Source organism: Salvia splendens, chromosome 14 (assembly GCF_004379255.2).
Source record: "Salvia splendens isolate huo1 chromosome 14, SspV2, whole genome shotgun sequence".
Classification (NCBI taxonomy): domain Eukaryota; kingdom Viridiplantae; phylum Streptophyta; class Magnoliopsida; order Lamiales; family Lamiaceae; genus Salvia; species Salvia splendens.
Genome location: NC_056045.1, coordinates 29,960,348 through 29,985,889, shown reverse-complemented (window position 1 = coordinate 29,985,889; position 25,542 = coordinate 29,960,348). Strand labels below are relative to the sequence as shown.

The window sequence follows — 25,542 nt, the reverse complement described above, 5'->3', positions numbered from 1 at the left end:
TGCGGAGGATGCCACATTTTGAGCCGCTGCGCGCTTTCAGGGAGAACCAGCGGGAGGGGTTGGCGATAGGGTGTATGGTGACCTTCACGAACGTGGTGGAGGCGAGCCGCATGCTGAAGTTGACAGACCCCAAGAGTGAGGCGGACGACCTCCTGGAGACGTTGCTGGACTTGGAAACGTATGGTTTTGACGTGGGGGCGGTGAGGGAGCGGGTGACCAAGTTGCTGCTGCTGCTATTATTATTTATTTTAATTTTTTTTTGGATAATATAAATACCACTAATAATAATTTAGACTTCATAATCCATTAGCACTATTTTCACAGTAGCATTTAAATTTTTTTTTTTGGATAATATAAATACTACTAATAATAATTTAGACTTCATAATCCATTAGCACTATTTTCAATATTTTTTTCATTTCTCTCTTATTTTATCAATTATTATGCATTAAAACGAATGGTATTTCCAAAGTTGCTATTTTTGAAGTATCCCTAATTTTAAATTATCATGTTTGTTTCATATTTTCATAAAATAAAAAAGTCATAAGAATTCGAATAAATGCAATTTTTAATGATTTTTGGATATTACACATAGAATGAGAAAAGTATTACTGTACTTTTATTTTATATGGACAAAAGTAAAGAAGACATGGTCTCTTCTTTTACTTTTTTATTTTAAAGAAAAATTAGAAAAATAATAAATTAGTACTAGTTACTTAATTTAACGAAGATTTTATATTTTTATTGAAATTCTTTAAAGTGTGAATAATTTTCAATACACTCTATAAATCTACACTTTTTCTGCACTAAATTATGCATTAAGTATTCCTCTTCAATGGCTATTTTTTTTGCTTTTGCTATTACGTTTCATCGTTCCACTTTCACCAAATGTCACTCATGCTCACACACAACATTGCTTAGAGAATGAGAAACTTTGTTGCTTGAGTTGAAGAATGAACTGGTATTCAATTAATCTTATTCAACAATATTGGTGCACTGGAATCAAAAGGATGATTGTTGCTCTTGGGAGACTTCATAAGTCAGGTCAATGTCCTTTTCATATTAATCTCCTAAAAAATATAAGGAGGATTTGGTTCTTTCATATTTAGAAATATTGAGATTTGGATAATAGAACTATAGAAGAAAGATGTGTTTATGGTTCAAAACATCACACCAAAAGATAGCATCGAACCTAAAAACACGTTATGCCTCAATATTCCAATTTAGAGGTCTCAAGTCAAGTCTATGCTTATATAGAATGAAAAAAAGTAGTATTACTTTTATTTCTATGGACAAAAGTATTACGATAAATCGAAAAAAGCACATTAAATATTAAGAAGACTTGATCGAAAAAATAATTATTTGTTGTGTTTAATATACATTTGATTATTGCTTTGATTATTCATGCTACACCTACACCCTCTTATAATTAACAGCCATTTCCATTTTGATCGTCTCTTATTATTATGCATTTTTATTTTATAAAATATTTGGATAATATAAATATTATTAATAATCATGTGGACTTCATAATCCATTAACACTACTTTTACTACATTTTTTCTTCTCTCTTTATGCATTCAAACGCATTCAGAAACAAAGAAACAAATGCAATTTTTAATGATTCTTTTACTACTTTATGAATTCAGAAATAAAGAAACAAATGCAATTTTTAATGATTCTTGGATATTCTTTATTCTAAATTCAAGATAATTACATATTGCTTCGGTCCCCAAATTATAATCTTATTTTGACATTTTAGTCTGTCTCACAAAATTAGTCTACTTCAATTCTTACAAGTTTATCTCACTTATGAGGAATTTTATTCTCCACTAATAATATTCTAAGACCATGTTTATTTGACAAGAAAATAAAGTTAATAAGAAAAATGAATCTTAGAAAAATGAATTCCGGGAATATGATTCCTAAAAACACGTTATGCCTAGTAGTCCAATTTAGTGGTCTCAAGTAAGTGTATACATATCAATGAATAGTCGTTCTTTGTTACACAATTGGACATAAATATCAACGTATAGTGGTGAAGGGTTTCGACATCAAATATGACGAGAGATTTCGGAAAAAGGGGCTCAATTCGCAGGCCTTTCGAAATTTGGGATTAAATTCGTTGACCTTTCGAAATATGGGACCGTAGCGTGCGAATTTTTCGAAATAAGGTATTTTCGAATTTTTATGTATTTTTACTTCTTTTCATATTATTTCTTTCACTATATTTAACAACTGACCAAATTATCCCTAATATTTTTTAACACAATTTTTTATTTATTTTATTCCATCAACCACATCTCCAGCTCCAAACCCTCCCACGCTCTCTTGGCGGAAAACGCCCATTTCAATTCCTCCGCCCACCAAGGCCAAATTCCTTCACAATTGCATAAACCATTTGCTAATCTAACTGATCTAACTGTAAAGGTCCCACCATCCAATTTCATTTTTCTTTCATGTATTTGCATTCATGTAATCTGCAAATTAAATCAAACCTTAAAGAACACGGAATTGAATTAAGAATTTAACTGGGAAAATTGAGGCAGCCCGAGCTGGAATGGCACCGGACAGAGGACTTAATCGTGTTAAGACGGAGGAGGAATTTGAGTTTTTCTAATTGAATTTCTTTTAGATGGATCATCGGAGAGAAAGGGTGGACGGCAACGAAGGGGAGGAGGAGGAGAATGAGGGTGGAGGCGGCAGTGGTAATTTATAAAATTGGAGTTAAATTTTTTTAAATTGTACTATAAATATTAGGGGTAATTTGGTTAATTTGTAAATATTATAATAGAAATAATAAGTGAAAATACATGAAAATTTGAAAATAACATGTTCAGAAAAATTCGCGCGCCACTATCCCATATTTTGAAAGGTCAACGAATTTAATCTCAAATTTCGAAAGGCCTGCGAATTGAGCCCCTTTTTCCGAAATCTCTCAAATATGACACATTTGGTATTCCATATAGAATGAGAAAAGCATTACTTTTATTTTATATGGACAAAAGTAAGGAAGACTTGGTCTCTTCTTTTATTTTTTTTATTTAAAGAAAATTTAGAAAAATAATAAATTAGTAGATACTTAATTTAACTGAGATTTTTTAAATTTTATTGAAATTTTTTAAAGTGTTTATAATTTTCAATACACTCTATAAATCTACAATGATTATGCACTATAAATCTACACTCTATTAAGTATTCCTCTTCAATGGCCATCTCTTTGCTTTTGCTATTACTTCTCATTGTTCCACTTTCACCAACATTTTCCAAACCAAATGCCACTCATGCTCACACACAACATTGCTTAGAGAATGAGAAAACTTTGTTGCTTGAGTTGAAGAATGAACTGGTATTCAATTCATCTTATTCAACAAGGCTGGTGCACTGGAATCAAAAGGAGGATTGTTGCTCTTGGGAGGGTGTGGAGTGTGACGACGCAGGCCATGTTATCCATCTGCGACTCTTCGACGAGGGCATCTCAGGTGGACTAAACGAGTCGTCGAGTCTTTTCAGACTCCACTACTTGGAAGAGCTGAGCTTAGCAGGCAACTTGTTCTCAGGTTTGTTACCACACAACATTACCAATCTTAAAAGATTGTCTTCTTTGGGCCTGTCTTATTGCAATTTCAGTGGCGCGATTCCTTCCACGCTCGGCAATCTGACACAACTTGTTGATCTGGAGATGGCATACAATTTCTTCAGCGGCTCAATTTCTTCCGGCCACTTTGAAGGTTTTTCAAAAGTTGAGTATATTGATTTAAGGTACAATTCACTAAGTGGTAGCATTCCCATATCTATCTTTAGTATACCTTCACTACGTTGGATTTACCTCCAAGACAACCAACTTAGTGGGAAAGTGGATGAATTTGCTATTGTAAATATATCTCAGCTTTCTATCTTAGATTTGAGCAGTAATAGACTTGAGAGCCCTATTCCTAACTCTTTCATCAAGCTTCAAAGTCTCTCTTATCTATATCTTTCTGACAACTTGTTCAATGATACTTTTCAAATGGACAAGTTTCTAAGCCTTCCCAACCTTGTAAGTCTGAGTCTTTCCAACAACAACTTGTCACTTTTCGGTTCACACAGTTTCGCTGTAAACCAATCCTCCTTGGAGTCATTGGACCTTTCGAATAACTTGATTGCGGGGGAAATTCCTAACTGGATCTGGGAAATCGGAAACGGGGCACTTTACGATGTGAACCTTTCCAGCAATATGCTGGTTGGTCTCCAAAAGCCTTATCAAATCCCCACTTCTCTCCGTTTTCTGGACTTGCACTCAAACCATCTTCGGGGTGAGTTTCCCAACCTTGAAGGTCTAAGTCTTTCCAACAACAACTTTTCAGTTTCGGGATTGTTGGACCTCTCGGATAACATGATTGCTGGGGAAATTCCTAACTGGATCTGGGAAATCGGAAACGCGTCACTATATTTTTTGAACCTTTCTTGTAATATGTTGGTTGGTCTCCAAAAGCCTTATCACATCCCCAATTCTCTCCAGTTTTTGGACTTGCACTCAAACCAGCTTCAGGGCGAGTTTCCCACACTCTCGTTAAAACATACTACTAATGTGGATTTCTCAAATAATCAATTTGATCAGTTTGGAATTCTTGAAACTGGAAATGAGACTGCTGTCTTTGGAAATTCAGAATTTTCACTCAGTAACAATAGCTTGTCTGGATCCATTCCAACCTTCTTTTGCACGGCTGCAACCTTTAGTACTCTTGACCTGTCCTTTAATCACCTGAGCGGTAGCATTCCCCGTTGTCTATTTGAAAACAGTGTTGTGCTCAATCTAGGGGGGAATAACATCAGTGGTTGGATCCCACATAAAATTTCTCCCAGTTGCCAGCTAATGATATTAGATTTGAGCAACAACAATTTAGTTGGGGATGTTCTAGATTCCATGGGGAATTGCAGAGCATTATGGGTCTTGGATTTATCCAACAACAAGCTAAGCGGAACAGTTCCAACCTCCCTTTGCAAAGCCTTGGACCTTAGGAGTCTCGACTTGTCTGTCAATAACTTAAATGGCAATATCCCGCGCTGTGTAGTAGGTTCACATCTTGTTGCCCTTAATTTAGGGAGAAATAACATCACTGGTCGTGTCCCAAACTTCACTGCCGTTTGTCGCCTACAAAGTCTGGATCTCAATAACAACAATTTAATCGGGGATGTTCCACAATCTCTGGAAAATTGCGAGTCGTTAAAGGTCGTGAATGTTGGAGGCAACCAGTTGGATGGCACTTTCCCATGCATGCTTCCGTCGAGCTTGCGCGTGCTTGTGTTGCACGGCAACAGATTCCATGGAGGGCTGAGATGTGACAAGAGCTGGTCAAATCTTCAAATATTTGACATAGCTAATAATAACTTCAGTGGCAATGTGGATCCTTTGAACTTTTCAGACTGGAGAACAATGATGAGGGATACTGTCACGAAGGTGAGTTATGAATACTTGGCTTCTAAATCCGCAATTACCGATAATTTCACGTTAGTGGGCTACATCGAAAAGGTATCACTAATCATCAAAGGGATGGAGCGGAATCTTGTTAAGATATGGCCAGACTTTACATCCATCGACTTATCTTGCAATAATTTCCAAGGAGGCATCCCTGACTCATTGGGTGAGCTCAACGCACTTTATCTTCTCAACTTATCCCACAATAGTTTCACAGGAACAATCCCAAAGTCATTGAGCAACTTGACAGGGCTTGGAGCACTGGACCTCTCAGTGAACCAGCTAACTGGGAAGATACCAAAGGAGATTGCAGGGCTTACATTCCTTCAGGTGATGAATGTATCTCACAACAAGCTGGTTGGAGAGATTCCAACCGGCCCTCAAATTCAAACATTCCCCGGTGATTGCTTTGAAGGAAACATAGGCTTATGTGGTCTCCCTCTCAACATTAGCTGCATTGCGTCTCCGCCAAATGCAAAATCAGATGAGAAGACAGAGATTGAGTGGGATTATGTGTTTGCTGCGGCTGGTTATGTTGTGGGCTTCGGAAGCTTTCTATGGGTGCTCATATTTCGCCGAAGCTTCAGAGAGAGATACTTTGAGAAAATTGAGGATGTTTATGAGAAGATAGTCAGCCTCCGCAAAAAGAAGAAGAGAAGGGTTGTAGGAAGAAGAGTTGTGAGAAATCAAGCCAGAAGACACTAGTGGCGGCACTAAAGCTACTATCTATCTGGATTCTATGTTGTACTAAGGTTTGCGTTCTCTTTGCATGTGTTTTTCTAATCTTTTAGTAATTGTGGCTCTACTTCTTGAGTTGGAAACAAAATTGTGTGTCCACATTGGTTATGTATCCTAGTGTCGCCTAGTCTTTCTTACACTTTCCGTTCCTTAATAAATGGGGTTATTTTGCTATTTTGGTACTTTCTATAGTAGTGAAGTTATTTCTCTTTTAAGTAAAAGTCAACACATTTTTCTCACTTACTTTATTCTCTTTTCATCTTTCTACCTTTTTTCACTTCCTACTTTGTTCTTCTTTTATTTAACTCACTTAATATAATTTTTCTTAAATCACGTGAAAAAAATAAACGCCTTCACTGCTATAGAATGGAGGGAGTATATCTCTACTTTACTGTATGTGTCTATATTATTGTTCTTATAGTTTATTCTTTAGTGTCTAAGTGATTATTTGGTTGCATATAATTTCTTGTTTTATGAGAGTCCAATATGTCTTCTAGTTTTATGAACTAAGTAAAGCCCAGATTTACAAGGCATTTCACCGAACAATGTCTGGGCTTTTCCGTTGAAGTCGATTGACATCTAAATTAATTACAAAAGCCTAACGTTAGCCCATTTTCAGGTTTTGCAACCTAAACTAATTATAAAAGCCCAATGTTAGCCCATTGGGAAGCATATTAATAGTAGAGGCACGCTTTAAATATATAAATCATAAAATAATCATATAAATTATTGAAATGATTTGTAGATATTATATATTGAAACTAATGCTATATAGTGGAATTTTTTGTGAATTGTTCTGAAAAATGTATAACTTAAATATTTTGAAAAGTTCAACCAAACTTGTGGATAGGTGTCACTCAACTCCTTTTAAGTAAAAGAGATGGTTATTTAAGAATATATAGATGAGAAATGATTATTTTTAAGTTGATATAGGACAAAATAAGAGGTTTTCTACACGCCTCGTGTGCTAGTGTCAGTGTAAACGTCAAACTTTAACATGCGCAACAATAGATGCAATATATATAAATCAGTTATCCATCCCATTAAAAAACTCTATATAAGAGAGGATTATCCAAGAATATATATAAATATGATATGATCATTACGAAATTAATATAAAATAAAAATGAGTGTTTTAAATATATAGATGCAATATGATTATTACAAATTACGAAATTAATATAAAATAAAATTGAATGCTTTAAATAAATAGATGCGATATGATTATTACAAAGGCTACATCTAATAAGACATTATTGAGCTCTCTTCCAAAGTCAAATATATTCGTACTTCACTATATAGTCCCTACCCCACATGTACTCAAAACAATTTCACAGTATTCCAATTTCCTCACCTACTATGGGCAAGCGAATTTAATGTTGTTTTGGCCAATAAAATCCTTCACCTCATCTAGCTAGGTAGTCATCATTCTATTCAACTCTCTCCGTCCTATTTTTGTAAATAATGTTAGGAGGAAAAAATAATGTTAGGAGGAATTGTTAGGTAGACAACTAAAGATAAAAAAGTAGTTGATATTTTAACGAGGAAGGATGAGATGAAAATTTATTTCCAAATATACAATAGGGATATCTTAAATAAGATAAATTAAAAAGAAAAAGGGAATATTTTGAGTGGGACGAAGGAAATACTATAATAAAAATTTTTTCAATTACTTCCTCCATGAGCCATTAAATGTCTCATTTCACTTGTACTCTATTTGGTAAGTGGACCATACATTTCACTAACTCATTTCACTCACATTTTATTATAAAACTAATATATAAAAATAAGACACACCTTCCACTAACTTTTCTACCCACTTTCCAACATAAAGTCAAACAATTTCTTAAAATATGTGCCAGACAAATATGAGACATTTAATCATCGACGGAAGGAGTAGTACAGAGGGAGTACTACGATTCTTTCTGCCATAAAAAAAATACTCCTATTTTTCTCTTGATTAGACCTCCAAAATACTCCTATTTTTCTCTTGATTAGACCCCCAAATCAGCTTTTCTTTGATATGAAGAAATTATACTCCCTCCGTCCCCAATTAAGAGTCACTCTTTGACCGGACATGAGTTTTAAGGAAGTGTTTGAATGTTTGGTGTAATAAATGGAGTTAGGTAGTTGAATGTGGGACCTCTTTGACTTTTAGGTGTGGTAAGGGTATTTTTGATGTCCAAATATGGTAAGTAGGAAGAGTAACTCTTAATGGGGGACGGACCGAAATGGAAAAGAGTGACTCTTAATCGGGGACGGAGGGAGTAGTAATTTTAAATTTATAGTATTTGGCAGATTCAACTTTCCATTGTCTCAACTCCTCCAGTGGCGGCTTTATCTTCGTCAGTTACGTCCATCTCTGTAACATCAAGAGATATTTAAAAAATATAAAAATTAATTTAATTTAGAAAAACGATTACGACATCCATATAATGTGTTTCCCTATAAATAAGTTTTATGACAATTTCATGGAACCATTCTTGAAAATTAAAGTAGACAAGGATATATACTAGAAATATAATCAATAGTATTTTGTAGTAATTAATATACACTTAATTAGATGAATATAAACTATTTTCTATTAATAATAATGTTTGTATTTTAATCAACCCTATATAAAAATATGGAGAAGATAATTCTCTTCAATAAATAAAAAAATTGTGGTAATTATCAGCAAAAATTTTGTTAGGAGATTAATATGAAAAAGGACCAGCTTGCCCACTGACTTGACTTGCAAAGTCTTCGTCAAGCTTAGTAATGAGTCATCATGTGACGTTGTCATTTGAATGTTGCCATGTATCCATCGGCGGATCCAGGTGGGGTCGCGCGGGGTCGGCCGACCCCACCGGCGGTCCATCGAACACTGCCGGAAAACATCATCTTCGACCTTTGACCTGGTGCAGTTCCGTCTCCGACCCCACGGCCAACTTCAACTCTACCCGAAGCCTTCCGCCTTTTCCAAAAACTAAGAGGAGAAAGGAACAATTCTAATAAGAATAGAGTAGAGATAGATAAGGGGAGGGGTTGCAGAAGAAGCTGATGTATTCTCAACGAAGAAGATGAACAGAGAGGTTAATATTGATTTTTGGGCTGAGGAGTGGTTAATATGATTGTTGGGTTAGAAAATCTATAAGTAAAAAATCTAATTGATTGCCTTTGGTCACTCGCCGTTAATACTGCTTTTTCATTTAATTCGCCTGCCAATAATTTTCTAAGCCATGTAGTATTAACTTTTTTTCTCCTTAATTTTCCCACAAATTTACATAAATTCCTAATTTATTTAAGTTTATTAGTTAAAAAAATCAGTCAACACTGTCCTTTTTAAATAATTTTATCTTTATTACAAGAGTTACAACTTTCTTTATAAATAAAAATTCTATATTTCTACCCAATTATTATTTTGATTAAATAGAAAGTTATAGTAGAAGACTAAGATTAAGATTTTTGAGGGGCATAGGCTTTGCACAAAAAAAATTGGTGCGTTATTGATATTCTTTTAATCATGTTTATTATTTTTTTACTTTTATTTTGTTTATTTGACCTAATTTTTATGAATATAATAATTATATACTTATGTTTTTTTATTATTAATTTTAATTACCATCCATATTAAATTAATGGATAAATTTATTTTAAAAATATCTTGAGTTTGTATCTGTTCTCATGAGTTTTATCTGTTCTTCTGGTGCTAATGTTGAACACAATCAACGACTGGAAGATATGTTTGCAATTATTTCCAATGATAAAATTTCGGCCAGCTTCAAAATATGAATATTCGTAAAAGTTAAAAATATGAACTCGTAAAAGTCAACTATCGTGATAAAACAAAGATAATTTTATTTGTAATGTATTTTTATAATATATATAATATTATTATATTAATTATCTCGTCCGACCCCACGATTTTTAAATCCTGGATCCGCCCATGCATGTATCCACATATTGCTTCACTATACATACAAAAAAAATCATCACAAATTTTCTTTTATTCCTATTAATAACCTGCCATCATTCATTTTAGTGTGTATGTGAAGAAGTAAATTGTATTTCACCGATTCAAACCCACACATGATTTTTTTAGACGACTTTTTCTTCAACCCTATTTGCCAATGTACATACATATCATTTATTTCAATTTTGTCACTCCCCTCTCCCCTCAAAGACACACACACACACACACACATGTTTGAGGTATATATATTGGTAGCTCAAATCTTGTCTTTCACTACACATTACTACTTTGAAAATATCGCCTAATGGATAGATCTTCCCATCTCTACCTTCTTATAACCCAACTCTTACCTCTTCTGTAGAAATGGTGAACACAAACTTCATACTAACACAACCGAGAAGAACACCAAACAATACACAAACGATACAAAACTCAACGTGAAAGGGAAGGAAACTTTTATTGATATTGAACTGAATGTTACAGCTTACAAAGATCATGTAGATCAGTATTTATACTAGGAGCTAATGAGCTAATGAGCTAGAAACAAAATATCTTAGCTCCAACTCAAGCTCGTAACTAACTAGAGTCAACTAACTAATGCCAGCTGTAAAACTAACCCTAACTAACTTCTCAACTGCCACCAACGGCTATTATTCAACGGTAGACTTCTTCTTCACTTCTTGAGCTGCCATTTGCTTCTCGAGCCAGCATTCACAACTTCAATATCTGCAATGGCCGATGGATTACAGCTCAGCCAAATCAGATATCAACCCTGATCGTTCTTCACTTATTGCCTTCAAATCTCGAATATCTTCAGATCCTAATAATATATTGTCCCAAAATTGGAGAAACGAAAGCAATATCTGTAGTTGGATGGGAGTTACTTGTGATTCTCGATATCATAGGGTGACTCAGTTGAATATATCTTCCATGGGCCTTGTCGGGACCATCCCACCTGAAATCGGGAATCTTTCTTTTCTCGTTTCTTTAGATTTGAGTGAGAACTCTTTTCATGGTCCTATTCCTTCATCTATTTTCAACATGTCAAGTTTAGAAGTTTTGAATTTGAGGAATAATAGTTTGTCAAGCAGTCTACCAATTGATATGTGCAAGCACAATCTGCATGGACTCAAGAGGCTTCGTATTTCTTACAACAAGTTGTTCGGGGAAATACCATCGAGTTTGGAGCACTGTTCACAACTTACGTATGTTTCTTTGGCCACCAACAATTTCAGTGGACATGTGCCAACACAAATTGGGAACTTGACATTGCTTCAAGAATTATACTTGGGTTCCAACAATTTAAGTGGTAAGATCTTATCTCCATGATCTCTAGACTTCCATATTACATATGTTGTAACATCCCAAACTTTTGTGACCCCTTTATATTGTGAATTTCGGAATTTTGGAAATTTTTTTTGAAACGTTTGGTTTTATGTGATTAAGTGCTTTGCGTGAAATGAATTATCGTGATTAATGTGAATGATGAGTTTGAGTTTATCATTTTCCAATGTGGGGAAAAAATTAATAGGATCATGCATTTATCCTTTCTCGAGCCAATTTATTGAAATATTCGGCTCTTCCTAATCATTGAGATAATACTTCTTTTGTGGATTTAATTAATTGTTTTGGGACTTTGATCCAAATTAAATCCAAACCAATGGACCATAAATTGTACTACAGGAAATTCGAACTCCATTTTATTTTTCCTTGGGAGTTTTCGAAAATCTCCTATAGGAGAAAGAATTAATTCCTTTTGATTTAATTGGTGCTTTATTGACTCTCTTCCTTTGAATTTAATCCAATTAAATCATGTGATAATTTATTTCTTCACCCAAAATAAATAGAGGGTTGGGATATTTTTCCTTGGCTATTTAGCCTAGCAATTTTCGGCCCCCTCCAATAAAATTGGAGAATATTTTATTTGTTTCCAAATTTGTGGGAATCCCTTTTTATTTAAATAAATTCCTATGTCTAATTAATTGGGGATGTGAATATTTTTCTTCTATTGTTCCTTCATATCACACGCCCCTATGCATTATTTTCCTTGTGGGAATTTAATTAATTATTGCCTATTTTATGGGAGCCTTTTTCCATAAAGAAATTACATAATTTAAATTCCATTCTATTTAATTGGGGATTTAAATAATTTCCTTGTACAAATTCCCTCTTGAAATTTTCGGCCCCCACCATATTATTTCCTACTTGGAGATTTAATTTATTTGTTTCCTTGTATCCATTATTTTTATTTCCTAAGTTGTGGATTTATTTCTATCCAAGTAAAAATCAAATAATTCCTTGTTAATTTTCAGCCATAATTTTCGAAAATTTGGCTCTTCATAATTGTGGGATTTTTATTCATTAGTCTATATTTTAATTCTCCACAATTTATTTATTTAATTTACCCATGGATTAAACCTAGCAAATAAATACAAAGTTATCAAACCCTAGCCCCCATTCCTCACAATTTTCGTCCACCCCCACTCCCTCTCCTCCCTTACACGTTTTTCTTCCTCCTCCCACTCTTCCATCTCCAAAAATCCTCCATCCAACTATTATTCTTGCAATCCATTGAAGTTTTTCTAGAGCCTCCGACGAATCGCTCCATCCTACGTTTCTACCGATTCGTTTTGTCAAAGGAAGGTATATTTGCACATTTTTCCTCCCCCTTCTCTTTTTAACCATGTTTTGAGTCCTACATGCATGTAGAGAGTGTATGTTTGATAGATCGCAAGTTTTAACGGGGGAAAAATTGTGTGATTGTATGAACTTGTTGGTTTTGCTTTTGTTGGTTGAAATCTTGTGTGATTGGATCGAAATAATTGTGAATAAAATGAGTTTGTATGCAAATATGTGTTTGAGGAATGTGTAAGCATGATGATGTGTTTTCGAGCATGAGGAATCGGTGTTTTCGTTGTGGAAATTTAAAAACCCTATTTTCGAATTTGAACCAGAATTCTGTGATGCTCGACCAGTGACTTATGATCTGTATTCGACCCATCAAACGAACGAATTTTGCTACGAAATTTTTACTGAGTAAACTTCAATATGTTTTCTGTGTCTCGTGTGAATTTCAGCCTGTTTTATCGAAAAACGAATTTTTAATAAATTTTTGAAGTTGACTGCACAAATCTGCCAGAAACGTGAATTCTCGCCATGAATGTTTCGTTTTCTGTTTGACTGACCAAATGGCCTCCGATTGATGTGATTCTTAAACGATATGAATATTTTATGTGTCTTCTGTGTTGTGTTAAATTTTCAGCCTTTTTGGGCATCGTATGAATTTATGGTGAATTTTTCAAATGAACTGCACAATACTGTCAGAAACTGTATGTTCCGACCAGAGAGTTCAAAATGTGATATGACTGACTAAATGACGTGATTTCGATATGAAAATTTTCATGGATGAACTTGAATGTGTCCTCTGTGTTGTTACCAAAATTTGGCATGTTTTGAGGTCGGGTGAATTTATTGTGATTTTTACAAAACGATCGCGCAATTCTGCCAGTTTTCTGCCTTGATTAAATGACACTTATTTCTCAAGTTTAAAAGTATTGTATGATGCATGTATGTCCAAGGAACGTGTTTAAATGTTGAAATCACTTGCGATAAGTTGAAATGTGTTACGTGTGTTTTATACCCTTGTGATGTATGTTGGGTTTTGGGATTGAGGAGAACGATGAGAGTGAAGCGATAGGACATGCATAGTAGTATGTTATTGTGTGAGGCTGACTTGTGTTGTCATTGACAAGGGTGTTGTGTTTTCGTGAACTCGAGGACCGAGAGTTGCTAAGTTGGGTTGTGATTTTGCTAAGAGAACGAGGTGGGCTTTCTTTCAAACCTCTTTACTTTTTCGAAAAATATTATGTGGAGATATAAGGGTGGTTTAACTGTTATGTCATGCCATGACTGTTTTGTTATGAGATTGTGTGCCTGATGCCTAGTTCGTATGAGTTTACTCCGTTAGGCTATATGGTTGTTTTGTGAAACGAATTCGGGTCCGAGTAGGGCCGTAAACCCTATCGGGCTGTGTACACTGGTGGGATCGTGAGTCGTCCTTGCAAGTCGGCCGGTCTCGTGGGCGAATAGTGTGGCCACACTTTCGTCGCACTGTGATTGTGATTGATGGATTGATGTGAAAAGTGGGGGAGATTATTTTGACTGGCCAGTCTATGAAACATTTTTGGTGTTCTCGTGATATTTTCTCTACTGCGTATAAAACTCGAGATCACTGGTATGGATGACATAACTTGATAAATGTTTTCGGCATGAGCCCATTGAGTACAACAAGTACTCAGCCCTGCAATTTCTTTTAAAAATTTTGCAGGTTGAGCGGGATGTTGCGGTGGATGTTGAGTTGGCTAAAGACCCTAGGATACGTTGTGTCGTCATACATAGGCGTGATCCTTGACTCTCTTGAACCTTATTTATCCGCTGCTATGTTTTAAATTGTGTCTTAAGACCTTAATCTTAATGTTTTGTGTTTGAACATGTATGGTGGTGTTAGGATTTAAACGTTTGTTTACGTCGTCTTTTGAAAATGATATTCTTCGGGATTTGCGTTAATGTTGCTTTACTTTAGTTATTTAATTGCTATATTTTCTTAAGTCTAATTTTTCCGTTATCCTTTTTAAAAGTATTTTTTTAACTTAGGTCTTTTCAAACAAAATTTACCTTAAAATCTTTTAAGTAAGGTGTTCTTTTAAATTTTGTCCATGCATGTCGGTCACGATCGCCGCGTTGTGGTACCCTTGTATGGGCGGTCGTGACATATGTACAAACTCATATATAATTGGTTTGGTGTAATTTACTCGAAGGCAATATTCCAAAAGAGATTGGTGCTCTTACTAATCTAGGAGGTTTGGATCTGAGTATCAACAACTTTATCGGACACGTGCCAAGGGAAATTGCGAACTTGACAATGCTTCAATTATTGGACCTTAGTACCAACAAGTTGAGCGGTAAGAATTTATCTCATGCTCTTAATTATAGTCGGAATTATATATGATTGCATTTTAATTCCGGCAACTATACAAACTGACAGGTAATATTCCAAAAGAGATTGGTTACCTTACAAAGTTACAAGGTTTGGGCATGAGTTTCAATGAGTTTTCAGGCCCTATACCTGCAACTATTTACACCATGACTTCCTTGGTGTATTTTGACTTTGCATCGAATGATTTGAGTGGATCGCTATCAAGAGATATTGGAAACATGACATCCCTTCGCAGAATAGGACTCGAAGGAAATAATCTAATTGGTATGAATTCCACTACTTTTTATTTTATTTTTATTTTTAATACTAGTTGATATACTTGTCAAGTGGGCCAGACCAGCCCAATCAAAGCCCACGCCCATGTATGAAGCGAGCTATGTTGAATTGGGCCTCAGTTTGTGTCTTATTTGGGCTGTTCTAAGTTTCTAACAATTTAGGGCCCATGCCAAGTCTTGGGTTAAGAAAAAGGTGTGAGTTTGCTACAACTGATAATCTTGGGCTAGACTCATTTGATTTCTCTTATGGACTGATCCTAGATAAGCCCACATTGTGGGATGAATCGACCCGGCCCACCTGACTAGTTTAAATTTGGTCCACAAGATTTGCTTAAATAGAGTTAGTTCTTTTGTGCTAATTAGATAAACTTGGAATGCAAATTATATAACATACTTATAGAATATATCCTTGTTGAGGATTAAATCAAGCTAAGTGCATGTTTTCATGACAACATAACAGGTGAAATTCCAAAAGAGATCGGTTATCTTGCTAATTTCGAGCGATTAAGCATGTGTTGCAACATAATTAGTGGTTCGGTGCCAAGAGAAATTGGGAACTTGACAGCCATGTTTGGTATATACCTTCACAACAATGCTTTAAGTGGTACGGTTCCAATCCTTCCTCTCTTCCTTTATTGTCAAAATTCATTGCGTTTATCGCTCCAAAAACTCGTGAAGGATCGTTCAAAATTCACTGTTACTTGATAACGAAATCGATCGTTCAAAATTGTTGTAGGTCCTATACCAAAAGAGATTGGTCGTCTTGTTAATTTATGGGAGCTGCAGTTGGAATACAATTATCATATCAATGGATCATTGCCAAAGGAAATTGGAAACTTGACATCCCTTTCGTACTTATTGCTTAACGATAATAAATTGAGTGGTATGATATTTTCTTTATTATGCAGATTATTTTATATATCATCAATATTATAAGTCATGAATATGATCCCTTTGTTTAACTTGATCAACAACTATATTTATATGTGGATGATTTATAATCTCACAGGTGAAATTCCAAAAGAAAATTTTCTTCTCAATAATTTATTGCAATTGAACATCGGAAGCAACCAACTTAGTGGATCATTGCCGAGAGAAATTGGCAACAACACAAGCATTCAAGATCTGTGGCTTCACTTCAATAACTTAAGTGGTATTTTTTTCTCATTTTGTAATTTCATTCGTATAATGAAATGTAGTGGAAACACAAGGGGTGAAGAATCAAATTTATTAGATTATTCATCTTGATTTTATGCATATTTCTTGCTAATGCATTTTATATAGAGGATCACAATATAAATGCCGACAAAAATGTTGGTTGAAATTTTCTCTTTTTTATTGGAAAATACAAATAAATTTATAGATCGCATGACTCAAACCGACATTTGGGTTCGAACCTGAACCACTCTACCACTAGGTCAACTCAAACACACATTTTTCTCTTTACTATATATCACATTGCCTATACTATAAAAATAGCTTCAGTATATTACAATATTTGAACATGTATTTTCCATTTTCACCCTTCCAGGTCCAATACCATCCACCTTTGTGAATCAATCAGGTCTGGTTAATTTTGCATTACATTCCAACAACTTAAGTGGAGAGATTCCACCATCCATTTGCAACTTGAGATCCCTCAGAATCCTCTATTTCTCAGACAATAATTTGGAAGGTGAACTTCCAAATTGTATGGGAAACTTGAGCACATCCTTGGTAATCTTCCATTTGAATGCGAATAAACTCAATGGCCTCATCCCGTCAACATTCGGAAACGGTTGCAGTCTTCAGTCAATCAATCTGAATGGAAACAAATTGGAAGGAACACTACCCCAAACCCTAATCAACTGCCAGGATCTGCAGGGCATCGACATTAGTGATAATGAAATACGAGGCACGTTTCCCTTCTGGCTGGAAAGACTCCCTCACCTTCGCATCCTCCTCTTGAGGTCAAATAAATTCAATGGAATGATGTTGGTGGCCACAAACTCGAACACTGAGAAGCCGTTTCCAAAGTTGCAAGTCTTGGATGTATCAGAGAATGCGTTTGTTGGTTCTCTACCAGATAGATATTTCAAGAACTTTCAAGGTATGATAGATGCGAAGGAAAACCAGACCGATGATGGAGCAAATTTGTTTCTAGGTTTTTTAGAGATGACACTCACAATAAAAGGATTGGATCAGTTATTGCAACGACTGCTGACAACCTTCACAACTATCGACTTATCCTCCAACAGATTCTCTGGGAGTATTCCACCTTCTCTATGGAATATTAACTCTCTCAGATACTTGAATTTGTCTCACAATATCCTCATAGGACATATACCGCCATCTCTTGGAGGTATGAGTTTACTCGAGTCATTAGACTTGTCTTCAAACAAATTGGAGGGACAAATTCCGGGTGAATTGGCAAGGTTGACATTTCTTGCGAAGTTAAACCTTTCGATGAATAATCTTGAGGGACAAATACCACAGTCTACTCAACTTTCCACATTTGGGAATGAAACATATGTGGGAAATGCAGGATTGTGTGGATTTCCATTGACGAAAAAATGTGATCCGAGTGATGGAAAACCATCGTTGCCGCAAGAAGAAGATGGTGAGACAGGTTTTGTGAATGGATTTGGGTGGCAACCAGTTGTGTTGGGGTATGGATGTGGGTTCATAATCGGAGTGTTTATGGGCTATGAAATTATTCACTATGAAAAGCCAAGATGTTTTGCAAATTTCTTGTTTAAACCAGTAGAGAGTGACGTGCTTTAGTTGTTTTTTACTTCTCTTTTGTATAATGGTTATGTGATTAAGTTATGTTAGTTTTGTTTGTCCATGTGTGTGTGTAATCAAGGTTTCAGTGCATTGGGCTTACAGTGCATTGGGCTTTTAGGACATCCACGTCCCGTTTTATGTGATAAATATTTAAATATTATGCATTCATCACTATTCATCTTTTTTGCTAGTACTATTTAAAAAATAAAACGTCAGGTGAATCAGTTGCTTACCCATACACGATCAACATTTCCACAATATATATTCAACAATTTACAATACATATACAAGTATACAACATACAACAATGTAATATAATTTACAAATGTCGTCGGAACGTAAATAAAAAAAACATGAAATGGGGGATAATGGATGAATTTGAATTTGAATTCAAAATCAAAATTTTAAAAAATTTAAATTTTGGAAAACCGGCGGTTGTGGTGGAAAACCGTCGGAACCGTCGGAACCGCCGGTTCAGTCAACAAACCGTCTGCCTCGTGTTCCGCACCAGAACCGAAAACCGCCGGTTTTCACGGTTAACCGGCGGTTTCCAGTCCAAAAACCGCCGGTTTTGGCCGACAAAACAGGCTGAAAAAGCTGCCCCCGCTGCCGCCTCGGTTTTCTCACCGGAACCGTGAAACCGGCGGTTAACCGGCGGTTCCGAACCGTCCGGAACCGGCGGTTCGGTGACGGTTCCGGTTCAAGATTGAACCGGAACCGGACCGCGGTTCCAAATGCGACGGTTCCGGTTCAAAAAAATTGACACGGTTCCGGTTCGGCGGTTAACCGCCGGAACCGGAACCGTTGGGCATCTCTAGCTCCAACCAATAATTAAGATTTACTTGGCACAATTTTTTTCTCCCTTTTATCCTTCCCACCATATTATATTTGCAGAACTATTCTTAAACATTACAGTCTAAACGTTGAAAATCTATCAAATCATAGTATTTAGGATTTTGTTCTATAAAATTATAGCAAACGTAAAAAGATAAAACACACACACACACACTACACTGCACATTACCACCTTGAAAATCAAGCTTAATGGATAGTTCTTCCAATCTTTACCAGTTATAACACCACTCGTACTTCTTCAATGGCTGATTGATTATAGCTCAGCTATCTCTGATATCAACACTGATCGCTCTTCACTTATTGCCTTCAAATCTCGAATATCTTTAGATCCCCATAACATATTGACCAAAAATTGGAGCAGCGAGAGCAGTATGATAGGGGACTCAACGACGTTATAATCCAAGACGAGGGGAACACGCTGCACGGGCAGCCCGAACCTCCTGCAACAGCCAATGTCGAGGTAGCTACGCAACTCAAGAAGCACGCCGCAAAGACGAAAGAGGTGCAACAGCCAAAGAAGGATCGCCCCAAGAGGAACGCCCCCAAGCCGCCTCGCTACCGTGACTTCACGAGACATTAGAGATAGCAGATCTTTTATTATTTGTTGCCTTATTTAATTTCCCTATTTTTGGATATTTTTGCTTAGGATATTATTATTAAATCTTTTTGGGTTTTCTTCTTGATTCTTTCCCGAATCGTAGAGTCGAATCAAGCAGGGTCCGGACTCTATATATAGAGTCCATTAGAGAGTCAAAATCATCGAGAATTAAGTAATAAAAATATCTTCTTCTCGACACCGTGTGTTTGGAATCCTAGTTGCTAGGGTTTGTGCTTGTTTCTGTTACAATTTGTGTGCTCTTAAATCGGTAGAATTGGAGTTCTATCAATTGGTGCTTCCATTGATCTCTCTTCTCCCGACCACGACCTTTACATCGCCACCGCCTATGGCTACGTCGGACCCAAAAAGCGGCGACGCCACACCACCACCACCAATCAACTACACCAACGAGGAGCTTGCCCAGATGATATTTGATACGAATAGCCGTTACGCCGGTCATGACAGGAAGTTGATGTCAATTCAGTTTGATCTTGAATCGTTTGCACGCAGACAGGATGCGTCAACTAAGAAGTTGGAGAATAGCCTTGCCCTTCTCCTCGAGGCAAGCCAGAATCGTTCGAAAGAACCACCCGACCCCGCGGGTTTCAATCTGGCCACTCGCGGCTGGCGACTTCCGCCTTCGCTGACGACACCACCGCGAGGCATCGATCTGGAGCCTCTCCCACGAGTTAAACCAGAGGCACCCCGGTTTAATGGAGAGAATGCGCTTGATTGGATCCGGAAAATTCAGCGCTACTACAATCACCACTACACACCGCTTCAGGATCGCCTTTACCTGACGTCGTATCTGTTCGACCATCCGGCATCAAGCTGGCTTACTTATTGGGAGGACAACTGTAAACACAAGACGTGGGACGAATTCCTCATGGCAGTTAAGCATCGTTTTGACCCGGATTTGTATGTTGATTATGTGGGTCGCCTTGCCGAGCTCCGCCAGACATCTTCGGTTGGATCGGAGCGGAACCATCCCACCAGAAATCGGAAATCTTTCTTCTCTCGTTTCTTTAGACGTGAGTGAGAACTCTTTTCACGGCCCAATTCCACCATCCATTTTCAACATGTCAAGTTTAGATTGCATGTGAAAGTCAATCTAGACCTCACTATTCATGTTATGATGCTATAAGGATTCGATTGGCTGATAAAGTGAGATAGTTGGAAAATTTCTACTTGACAATAACCCTATTATAACCACTTTACCACTAAATTGCATGCAGAAAAATACTTGGTGCCAGAGAAGAAAGATAGAGAAATACTCTATTTTCATTTCAAAATATATTTTCTTTTATTTTTCATTTGTACGTGCATTTGAATTCTATTTCATGCAACATTTTCAATGTGACAGGTGATATTCCAGAAGAGATTGGTCGTCTCACAAATTTACAAGGTATACAACAAGTTAAAAGGCACATTGCCAGAAACTATTTTCAGCATGCCATCCTTGCAATATGTTGACTTTGCTTCCAATGAACTAAGTGGACCATTGTCACCACTAATTGGAAACATGACATCCCTTCTCAGAATAGGCCTTGAATTCAACAATTTCAGTGGTACATATGATTCTTTATTTCCTAAAATTTTTCTTTAACATTTGTTCTTTTCAGTCACATACATTGTCCTGATAATTTGGCACCTTTAGGTAATATTCCGAAGGAGATTGGCCGTCTTAGTAATTTCGAGCGATTGAGCATGTCTGGAAATAACTTTAGTAGACCATTGCCAAGGGAAATTGGGAACTTAACAACAATGGTTGGATTGTTCCTCCATAGCAATGCTTTAAGTGGTACGATCCTAGTTCTCGTACTTACAAGTCTTATATCTTACGAATATCTAACATTCGTGTGCATGGTAATCAAAATTTTATATCTGCACAGGTCATATTCCGAAAGAGATTACTCATCTTAATAAGTTGGAGGAGTTGCAATTGGAAGTTAACAATTTTAATGGAACCGTGCCTGAAGAGATCGGAAGCATCACACTCCTTAGCTACTTGTGGCTCATCGACAATAATTTAAGTGGTATGATTTCATGTCTATTTCAAGTCCTAAGATTTGGAAATTTCTAATCTACTACACTAACTAAAATTATCTGTTTGTTAACATGATTATACCTAAATGTATGTGTGGTTGATTTATAATTACAGGTGATATTCCAAAAGGAATTTTGCTTCCGAAAAATTTAGTGTTTTTGAACATCGCAAGCAACCGACTTGCTATTTCGGTATGATTTTCTATCTCATTTTGCTATTTCGTAATTGAAACAAAAAGGTCAGGAATAATTAAGTTTATTATTCGATAATTCGTGTAGATCTATGCTTCTCTCACACTTGATAGTACATTTTTGCACATAGCAAACTACAGTAATAATTACAGATACAAATTCAGATAAGAATTTAGTATTATTGTTTGGTAGCTTGATAAAAATCGAGATTGATTTACATATTAGATTTGGAATGACATTTTTGGGCTTATAATTATATGAATTTAATTATGCAACACTTTTTGCTAATTTTGAGTAATATACCGTGAACTAATAATTTTGTTTAACTAAGAATTAAATGAGCCTAATCACACAGTCAAAATCTGAATTGAAATGATAAAACTTAATTAAACCATAAATTAGTAGTAGTAGTAGTAATTAAAATGAAAGTAAATAGGTTCAAATTAAATAATTAAATCATCACAGCCTCTCCATAAATAACATTGAATCCCTATTGTTCAACAACATTGTTCAACAGATAAATCATAACAATAATTTAATTCATACGGTAATCTAAATTAAAGTCGTGTTATGTAAGATATTTTTTTGATATTTTTCATTTACTTTCTATTCCAGAATTTGACATTTCAGCAATTTTCTTCGTTTATATCTCTAATACCAGCCTCTGCCTCTCCTAATTCTTACACCTCTAACAATTACCTTTCATTTACTCATTAGTAAGGACTAATGATAAATTAGAACAATTTCAAAAATTTAGTAAATAGAATTAGTCGAAAACACTAGTGGTCCTTTTTTATGGTCCCATCAATAGATTAACGGTAATGCCACTTGCAATTAGCGTTGACCGCTAGTTTTTTGACGTAACCGTAAAAAAAGACTACTTCAGTCTCATTTTCATTTGTTATGAATCTATTTTTTTCAAAAAAGGGAATGTTTTGAACCAAATTCATAATTTGATAATAAGATTATGATTAAAATTGACCTTTACTCAAAACTAAAATAAAAACAATTTTGATATGAATAGTCTTAAATACCCTTAACTTATAATGAAATTCCTGGCTGGAGACCGTAAATGGCCGTCGTCGTTGGTAATGCCATAGTCGAAAAATTACTGTCATGACTGAAAAACCTCCGCCCCCATCGGAGTTCATGAGGTTCAAAAATAGCTTAATAATTTCGTATCTATGGAGTATTTTATATGTAAATTAGTTTTGGATGAGATAATTTACAGATATATTTTATTCGGTAATAGTGATTGTAATTACAAATACTAGTACTAACAATAATAATTCTATTATTATGCTTCAATTGCAGAATAATACTCCCCTGTCCCACAAGAATATGCACTATTTCATTTTTAGCCAGTCCCACAAGAATATGCACTTTCTAATTTTGGAAACTATTTTCACTCTTATGAGGTGGGACTCATTCCCATTAACAATACTTTAATTACTTTCTCTCTCTACTCCTCTCTTACTTTACCAATTTTGCATAAAAACTCATGCCGTCCCCAAAGTGCATATTCTTTAGAGACGGAGGGACTAACGTTAATACAGGCTAACCTTACAATAATTAATAATAAAACTATAAGTAGCACATTCTTCTTTGTTTTTGTCTGCTAACAAGCTAAATAGCCTTATCCTCACTACTGTCGTGTAGCCTTATTCTTCGTGTCTCTTTTCTTCCGGCGCTGGCAACACTCAGAGATCTTCTCAAAAACATCCTCAACTTTCTCAAAGTATTTATACCCGAAACTCTTGCAAAATAAAAGCAGCAAGGAAAAGATTACTAAGCTCAAAACATATCCAGCAGCAGCAAACACATAATCCCACTCAATCTCCCTATCTGATTCCACTTCCACACGAGGCGGTGATGGTTTTCCATCACTCCCATCACATTTTTTCGTCAATGGAAATCCACACAATCCTACATTTCCCGCATACGAATCATTCCCAAATGTGGAAAGTTGAGTAGACAGTGGTATTTGTCCCTCGAGATTATTCATTGAGAGGTTTAACCTTGCAATGAATGTTAACCTTGCCAATTCATTGGGAATTTCTCCATCCAGTTTGTTTGAAGACAAGTCCAATGACTCGAGGAGACTCATACCTCCAAGAGATGACGGTATGTGACCTCCAATGGTATTGTGCGACAAATTCAAGTATCTAAGAGACTTAAGATTTGCTATAGAAGGTGGAATGATCCCAGAGAATCTATTGGAGGATAAGTCAATAGTTGTAAAGGTATTTAGTAGTCGCTGCAATAACTGATCCAATCCCTTCAATGTAAGCCTCAACTCTATGAAATTTTGAAACAAATATTCTCCATCGGTCTGGTGTTCCTTGGCATCCATCATACCTCGAAAGTTCTTAAAATACCTCTCAGGTAGAGAGCCAACAAATGCATTATGTGATACATCCAAGACTTGCAACTTTGGAAATGGCTGCTCAATGTTTGAAGCCACCAGCATTGTACCATCCAACTTATTTGACCTCAAGACTAGGATGAGAAGTTGAGGGAGTGTTTCCATCCAAAAGGGAAATGTACCATGTATTTCATTTTCACTAATGTCAATGGCCTGCAGACCCTGGCAGTTTTCTAGACTTTGGTGTAGTGTTCCATTCAATTTGTTGTTATTCAGATTGATAGACTGAAGACTGCAATCCTTTGTGAATGTTGGTAGGATGCCTGCAAGTTAATATATGCATTCAACGAAACTAGTAACAAGTAACGACTAATGGAGGCAATACTATTATTTACATTATTACATTAATTCACAAATTTATCTTAATGACATAAGGATGTAATAACATGGTTTGTGCATGATATTTTGTTTGGTAAGGATTTAGAATTCCAAAATGGCTTTTACTTCTGTTATTTTCATGTCTACAAACTGAATCTTCACGAATGATGTATAAATCAACGTGTATACAGACCATCAACACGTGTTCTAAGAAAAAGCACATATTCAAATAGATGGTCATTTATATGCCTAGGAAAATATAAGAGCTTATTGTATTTTTGACCATTTATAGAACCTCTAAGTTTAAAATATTTTGATATATTTAGTCTATATATCAACTCTAGCATCATGGACGACGAGACAATAAGCACAACTTTATGTCTGTAATGTTTATACTTCATACCTTCCTAGTGAGCCTAATTAGCTAGTTATTAGCATATGAGTATATTCAGTATATAGTGTCATCATATAACCAATATTGTTGCGGTATAATACTTAAACGCAGCTTTACAAGATAATAAACATAACTTTGCAATATACTCCCTCCCTCCCTCAATAATTGTCACTCTTATTGTTGACACAGATTTTAAGAAATGTAAAGAAAAGTTGTTTGAAAAAGTTAGTGGAATGTAGGACCCAGTGGCGGATCTAGGGGGGGCAGGAGGGGGCGGTCGCCCCCTCCGTGCGACTATTTTTCCCTTATCGGGATGTAAATTTACCATGTCCGCCCCCTCCGTTTGCCTCCGGCGTCGCCCCGAACAATAAAAAAAATAGCCATGTCCGCACTAAACCAAGCTAATACTATATATTCCGCCCCCTCCATTTCCGGATCCTGGATCCGCCACTGTCTAGGACCCACTTTCTTATATTGGTTTTATAATAAAACGTGAGTGAAGTGAATTAGTGGAATATGAAACCTA

The 25,542-nt window shown here is 35.9% G+C and overlaps 4 protein-coding genes across 4 annotated transcripts; 3 read left to right on the top strand and 1 right to left on the bottom strand.

Annotated features, from left to right (window-relative positions):
• Positions 1 to 3,208: 3,208 nt before the first annotated feature.
• LOC121764031 (receptor-like protein 54) lies at positions 3,209 to 6,370 on the top strand. The gene is made up of 2 exons (XM_042160125.1): positions 3,209 to 5,624; positions 5,709 to 6,370. The coding sequence occupies exons 1-2, from the start codon at positions 3,209 to 3,211 to the stop codon at positions 6,161 to 6,163; spliced, it is 2,871 nt and encodes a 956-aa protein (XP_042016059.1). The 3' UTR covers positions 6,164 to 6,370.
• A 4,499-nt stretch (positions 6,371 to 10,869) lies between these two features.
• Positions 10,870 to 14,536, top strand: LOC121764617 (probable LRR receptor-like serine/threonine-protein kinase At3g47570). The gene is made up of 2 exons (XM_042160637.1): positions 10,870 to 11,460; positions 14,479 to 14,536. Exons 1-2 carry the CDS (start codon positions 10,890 to 10,892, stop codon positions 14,481 to 14,483), a joined length of 576 nt encoding a protein of 191 aa, XP_042016571.1. The 5' UTR covers positions 10,870 to 10,889; the 3' UTR covers positions 14,484 to 14,536.
• LOC121764511 (receptor-like protein 43) lies at positions 13,958 to 21,885 on the top strand. The gene is made up of 13 exons (XM_042160522.1): positions 13,958 to 13,974; positions 14,969 to 15,112; positions 15,196 to 15,411; positions 15,883 to 16,026; positions 16,159 to 16,305; positions 16,432 to 16,575; positions 16,954 to 18,164; positions 19,405 to 19,603; positions 19,914 to 20,608; positions 21,005 to 21,209; positions 21,299 to 21,442; positions 21,534 to 21,677; positions 21,803 to 21,885. The coding sequence occupies exons 2-13, from the start codon at positions 15,073 to 15,075 to the stop codon at positions 21,883 to 21,885; spliced, it is 3,372 nt and encodes a 1,123-aa protein (XP_042016456.1). The 5' UTR covers positions 13,958 to 13,974; positions 14,969 to 15,072.
• A 1,639-nt stretch (positions 21,886 to 23,524) lies between these two features.
• On the bottom strand, positions 23,525 to 24,349 carry LOC121764510 (receptor-like protein 9DC3). The gene has a single exon (XM_042160521.1). The coding sequence runs from the start codon at positions 24,347 to 24,349 to the stop codon at positions 23,525 to 23,527; it is 825 nt and encodes a 274-aa protein (XP_042016455.1).
• Positions 24,350 to 25,542: the final 1,193 nt, after the last annotated feature.

Coding starts and splice junctions, on each gene's coding strand:
- LOC121764511 (XM_042160522.1), top strand. CDS start 15,073: ATGCTTCAATTATTGGACCTTAGTACCAACAAGTTGAGCG. Junction 15,412..15,882: donor CGAAGGAAATAATCTAATTG/GTATGAATTCCA, acceptor ACAACATAACAG/GTGAAATTCCAAAAGAGATC. Junction 21,443..21,533: donor CCATAGCAATGCTTTAAGTG/GTACGATCCTAG, acceptor ATATCTGCACAG/GTCATATTCCGAAAGAGATT.
- LOC121764510 (XM_042160521.1), bottom strand. CDS start 24,349: ATGCTGGTGGCTTCAAACATTGAGCAGCCATTTCCAAAGTTGCAAGTC.
- LOC121764031 (XM_042160125.1), top strand. CDS start 3,209: ATGGCCATCTCTTTGCTTTTGCTATTACTTCTCATTGTTCCACTTTCA. Junction 5,625..5,708: donor AGGCATCCCTGACTCATTGG/GTGAGCTCAACG, acceptor GCAACTTGACAG/GGCTTGGAGCACTGGACCTC.
- LOC121764617 (XM_042160637.1), top strand. CDS start 10,890: ATGGATTACAGCTCAGCCAAATCAGATATCAACCCTGATCGTTCTTCA.